This window comes from Formica exsecta, unplaced genomic scaffold (genome assembly GCF_003651465.1).
Source record: "Formica exsecta isolate Colony F162 unplaced genomic scaffold, ASM365146v1 scaffold258, whole genome shotgun sequence".
In the NCBI taxonomy this organism is placed as follows: domain Eukaryota; kingdom Metazoa; phylum Arthropoda; class Insecta; order Hymenoptera; family Formicidae; genus Formica; species Formica exsecta.
This window is the reverse complement of record NW_021849849.1, coordinates 147,683-153,607: the sequence shown is the minus strand read 5'-3', so window position 1 is coordinate 153,607 and position 5,925 is coordinate 147,683. Positions and strand designations below refer to the sequence as shown.

Genomic DNA, 5,925 nt, shown 5'->3' with positions numbered 1-5,925 from the left:
AGAATTAATATATACATATATATAATATATATTTTCTGTCATTCTCTCTGAGAGAAACCTTGAATCGGCAGAAAAAATTATCTCATCTCTTCAACTCATCTGTGTTGTATACCAATTGTCACCTGTTGCTATACATCTTAAAGTAACATCGGCGATAAAAGCCGCTGTGACAGTGGCATCAGCATCTCACTTGTTGCATCAGTGATGCGCGTGCAATAAACCTTGCGCAATGCAATTATATCATGTTGGATTTACTCTCGTAAACGTAGAGTCTATATACACAAGCACGGTTGTGAATGAAGAGTCGTACTCTATCTTCGGGTATCTTACATTTCTCGCGCGTCAGCAATTGTAGGCACTGCTTTATAATAAATACGACGGCTATTCTTTAAAAGTCACGTATAATATATAACGTATAGCATCCATACATATACAAGGATCATTGTACCCGTAGTACGTCGCGCCGATTTGCGGAAGCGAATCTGGTCGATGACTGATGGCCCCGAGGACGGATCGAGATCGAACAGAATTTGATTTTATCACGGATATACATAAAAATTATACATCTTGCCCATTATTGTACATTAATCTAACATTTGTGGCGATATAATGAGACGCGTTGCGGTGGAGCCATATTCGCGATTATTTACCCGTCTTATCCTCTATCGCCAAAATGATGCGTATTCACGTACGCACGCGCGTAGGCACATCCCCTTATATTTCTTCGTAGCCGCGCGAGTGTTGCACAAGCGACAGTTTCTAATTAACGAAAGCTACGATTCCCCAAGGCGCGAAAAGCAAACGCTTGTTATTCTACGTTTCACTCATAATTGCACTTGAATTAAAAAATTAAATTGTTACACACGCTTATTAGTAGCTACTATACAGGATATCCCTGACCGTGACGTTCTCCGTCAAAGATTTATCATCTCTGACACACAAGCGATTTAAAATAATTGCTTTCGCAAAAAAAGATTCTTTTAATCGAACCTAAAGAATTTTTGAATGAACGACGACTAAAATTACAGTCCATTTTATTTCGGCTGGTTCAGGGACGCGATAATATGTTCAGATATTATGTTCTAAATACGCAGAAGATTCAATTGACGACATTGCCGCAGCAGAGATATCCCAAAAAACACGATCGTTAATTATCTGTCATTGCGTCCAATAAAAAGTAACGAATGTATTTTTTTTATATTCTCTTGTTGAGACTTTGTATCTCCACCGTTAAAAAACATCCGATTGGTCAGAAATATATTACTTAATTTGTATTTAAAATTAGTCTTTCGACGAGTTCAACGAGAGTAGCATATCTATGCAAGACGTCTTTTAAAACGTGGACACCGATGTTCGACATTTTCGTAAAGACGAGTGTAATGCGATTTTTGTATAAACAGCGCTTCTGATTTACGATACACTACACAAAAGTCGCGATGATTCCGAGATACGTTTAATAATGGTGCCAATTCTACATTCTACGATCTACAACTTATCGCGTAATCGTGTCAAATAATGTAGGATACGTCGAGCTCGTCGTTGAAGAGTTAAAAAGTTAAAGCTATCAAATATTCTCAATTCATTTTTTCATAGAATGACAGGAATTTTTTTCTCGCCGCAAAAGTTTTTCTCTCAACACAAGTGAACCGATTACGCATGCGATGCAACTTAATTACGAGAAAACAACGAAGGCTCCTCGCGAAACGTAACGCGAGTATATTCGTTGGTTAATCCAAAGGCACGTTGAACGCTGTCGTTCGATAGCGACTGTATTAGTCGTCGCTTCGGGGTCGATGATCCGCAAAAATAAAGAGGTGCTTGACGATCATCCCTGCCCTCTCCTTTCCTCCTTTTTTATTTCCTTTTTATTTCCCAGGCGAAGAGAGAGACAAACCTTAGAAGCTACCGCACTCCCGCAAGACGCGATTTCCCAGCGGCATCGGTGGGCGGAAGTTGTTGATCACCTGCAACGGGGGACAGAGAAGAAAAAAGATCGGTGTTAAAAAAAACGAAGGTGTGTCGCGTGGCGTGTCTTCGTCGATTCGAAATACATTCCCGCTCCGTCGTCGAGACGACGTTTCGCGATCATCGACGTCCTGCGGACGCCTAAATATAGCCGCACATCATACAGCTCCACTCGGTACTTTCGTGTATATCGGGCGAGAAAAAAAGGAGAAAAAAGAAAAGCGAGATATGTATCTCGCGGCTGGAAAATGGTAATCGCGGCGCCGCAAAGGCGTTCGTCGTCACGTTCATCGCCATTCATTGGCGTTCATTTATCAAACGAGGAGAGGAAGCGCGGGGGAACGTATGGAAAGCGATACGGGGAATCATTGGAATTTCCGTTTAAATGAGGAAAAGATGTCGTCGCCCTTGTATGAAAAGTTTCGATGAAGGATATGAATAGGGAAAAGGTTACGATACCGAGTGATACATTTTCTCTCGCGCGAAAGCTTACCGCTCCGTGATTCTCGTGACACGGGCACTCCTCGCCGCGTGGGAACTTCCGCAGATTACGGAAAATGTTCAATTGATGATGGGACACTTCGATGTATTTTTTGAAGAGGATCCAAGTGACGCTCTCGTTGCACGGCGGCGTCGTTAGCGAGCCCAGATACGTCCAGTAGCCGTTATCGTCTGAGCCAGAAGAGAAAAGAAAATTTAAAATTATTTGCGACTAATTAAAACGACCAACTTTTAAGCTGACAATTAAAGCGACGCGATGAAGAAATGTATAGATGTGTATCAAAATGATCGTTTATATCAATAATAACGTTTAATAAAGTTTTAGCGCGACAAATTTTAATCGTACATTGTATGCTGATTTATGTATCCATTATTGTCTTCCAATGCGATGTAGCAAAATTAATTTCGAAATTACTATCACATTGAATTTAATTTAGAAATATCTCGAAATCGATTCTCTCATTGTAATAATGTTTCAAGTTACGAGAATATTTCTGCCACATATATCGTACGAATGAAAGTTTAATAAGAGCAGAAACTATCTCGAGAATAGACAATTTGATTAATGTATTGTTCTTCGAGAAAGCAATGTTTTTTATATAAGTGTGAACTCTTCATTGTCTTATCTTTCGGTGTCATCGGTGTCACTCGACAGACATTTCTCCGAAATAATATCGATAAGTAGCATTAATGAGGACATCGGAGGTAATATCTGGATAAAGATCTACGCACATAAAAATACTACACATATAAAAAAAAAGAAATATAAAACATGCAAATATAATATTATGACATTTACGAAATATAAAAAAAACAATTTGGTGCATTTTAATCAAGATTAAATTGCGAGGACACTAACGTATATATGTGCTATTCAATACAGATAAACACATACCATATCTTATCACACAAATTGAAAAAACTTTAATAAATCGTCTGCAAAAATCCATAAAGAAATATGCCTTGCAAAAAATTCATCTTCAGATGATAAATACGTCTTTTTATCTTGGAGCGTGAAAAAGAAATATCGATTACGAATCCTAACATGCGTCCATTCGACGGTGGTGCGTCGACATGCAGGGCTTCGGGAAATCGGTTGCTTGAAAATAGTAAAGCTTTTTCCAAGAGGCGATGCTGCGAAAAGAAGCGAGAGGAACGCGCAGCATCTCTTTCTCTTGTATCAGCTCTCCTTCTCTCTCTCTCTCTCTCTCTCCAAGGCGATACGAACCTTGGAAGTCCCATTTATTCTCGTGTCGTGGTATGATTCGATCGGCCCAGCGCATGCACGGATTCACGCATCTCTGCGTGCCGGCTCGTCCGCCGCGCACTGCGTGGCGCGAAAATGCGGGAGAAACTTGGTTAGTAATGTTAATGCGGAAGCACACGCGATAAACATCGTTAAAAATAAAATGATAACGGCTACCGTGACAAAGAACCCGTAGATGCTTCGGGGACGCGCGATTGCTCTCTCTCTCTGTTATTTTAGCATTGTTATTCTCTTAAATGGAATCAGTGTTTATCAAGGACAACGAAATTAATTAAATTTCGTTAAAAGTAATCAATTTGTGGTGGTGGGTTTCAATGAGCAACATTTTATGAAATGCATCTTATATATATTATTATTATATCTATATGATAAATACTGATAATAATTTTGTTAAAGAAATATCTTAATTTTTGAAACAAGAGCCATACTTGTTCATTTTTTGTGTGAATTTATCACATTTGAGAGTAAAGAAATGATATGCATACAATTCTGAATTTAAATATTAATTGTCTTTGGTGGAATCATTAATTAATGACATTTTTACTGATTCAATTTAAGGAAGTAGCGTTTTATAAATTGGTCATGAGTGTATACAAAGATATGTAAATCAGATAAATTAAGTAAATCGAATTTCAACTTAATTTCGTAATTTTCTTGCCCCGGATCAATTGATTAGATCAGGACCATTACACCTGTTATGGACTATTACCGAATCGACTTTCACAAACAAGTTCCAACTACCGGTACGATTGAATATTGCAAGCGAAACAACAAGGACATGGATCACGGACACTATGTATCACTATGTAGACGGAATATCTGATCAAAGAGACAATTCACTAAATTGCATCGTACGATGTTAACATACCGGGAAGGAGTTTACCAGGGTCAATAGGTTCCGTAATTTCTACGACCTCGTCCTTGTGCGAGACGTACGGCAGCAGGCGCGCGATCTTGTCCATTTCTTCATGGGTCTTGCCGACCTGCAAGCAAAAAAAAAAAAAAGAAAAAAACATTACAAAGATATTTTGGCAAACAATCGAGTTTCACAAGACATAACGTCGCTCTCGCTGAAATAAACATTCATTTTCATTTTCAATTATCTTGCAATCAGCGTAATAATTATACGTCAAGGCGTCTCAGATTTATGCGTTCCGTAAAATTTATCCGTGTCCTCAAATACGTGGAACCGACAAGAAGTTTAATAAATTATCTCGGACTTCATAAGTTTCCCTACCTAGTCCCTGGAATACTTTTAAGCGACCAAGAGATAATGTTCGGGAAATTGTCAAACGGTTCGGAAGCAACGTAAATGTAGGAGGACCTATAAAAACGCTCGACATATCGAGCCAACGTTGATTATCGATTGCGTAACGACATTTTTCGAATTGTCTGACACGTTATTGCCATTACACGTGGCGCATAAATTTCTTTACGATACGTACGTTCCTCACGCGTGACGTATCAGGAAACTGCAGTGTGACCTTACGTAAGAGATAATCGCGGTATTTCGCGAGAAATGGAAATATCGACGTGTTTTTTTGTGTCTCGAAGTCGTGACGCGTCTATTTTCGCGATTCTAACAATAAATAAAAAAATAACATTATTTACGCGCGTAGAATTAATTTTCTAATCGCCGCGGATACATCGCCATCTCTTTTCACGGGATTATCGCGAGCTGCGACCCAAATGTTGAACACAAAATATTGCGCAAAGCGGAAATTATTTTTTCCGCGCAAAAACGATAACGGGCGTCGCTGGTCTTGTGCTTGACAGAAACGTATACGTATTGTATTTCGTGCTCGATACGACGACCGTATAATTATGTGTCCCCGGACGCGTCTCGCGTGTTTACATAATCGACCATTCGACGGCAATTGGTGATAATACCTCCAACGCACGGTTATGGATTCCGTTTGCGCGATTCGCTTGTCTTGTCTAAAAAAGCTTAAGTAACAGTAAATACATGGCTTGCCGACATAACCGAATTAGAATCCCTTGCAAAATAAGGTGCGGCTTCCGCGCGTATCATCTGACACGTTTACACAAAGACTCGACGTGAGTTAACATATCAAGTCTAATTTAATGTCTCTCTCTGAGATATAAATTTATATCTCTCTTATATTTATATCTCTCTTTGAGAGATATAAATTTCTATCTCTAAGAGATATAAATTAATATATATATATATA

At 38.9% G+C, this 5,925-nt stretch overlaps 1 protein-coding gene across 4 annotated transcripts in view; it reads right to left on the bottom strand.

Annotated features, from left to right (window-relative positions):
- Window positions 1-384: 384 nt before the first annotated feature.
- LOC115236633 (carbonic anhydrase 2) overlaps window positions 385-5,925 on the bottom strand; it is a 16,813-nt gene continuing 11,272 nt past the window's right edge. For 2 of the 4 annotated variants that reach the window (XM_029809217.1, XM_029809220.1), the window contains 2 exons: window positions 4,602-4,716; window positions 1,974-2,637 (listed from right to left, as the gene is read on the bottom strand). In XM_029809217.1, coding sequence (XP_029665077.1) covers window positions 2,273-2,637; window positions 4,602-4,716 — 480 coding nt within the window. In that variant the 3' untranslated portion in view covers window positions 1,974-2,272. The other 2 variants (XM_029809219.1, XM_029809218.1) reach the window with 2 other exon arrangements.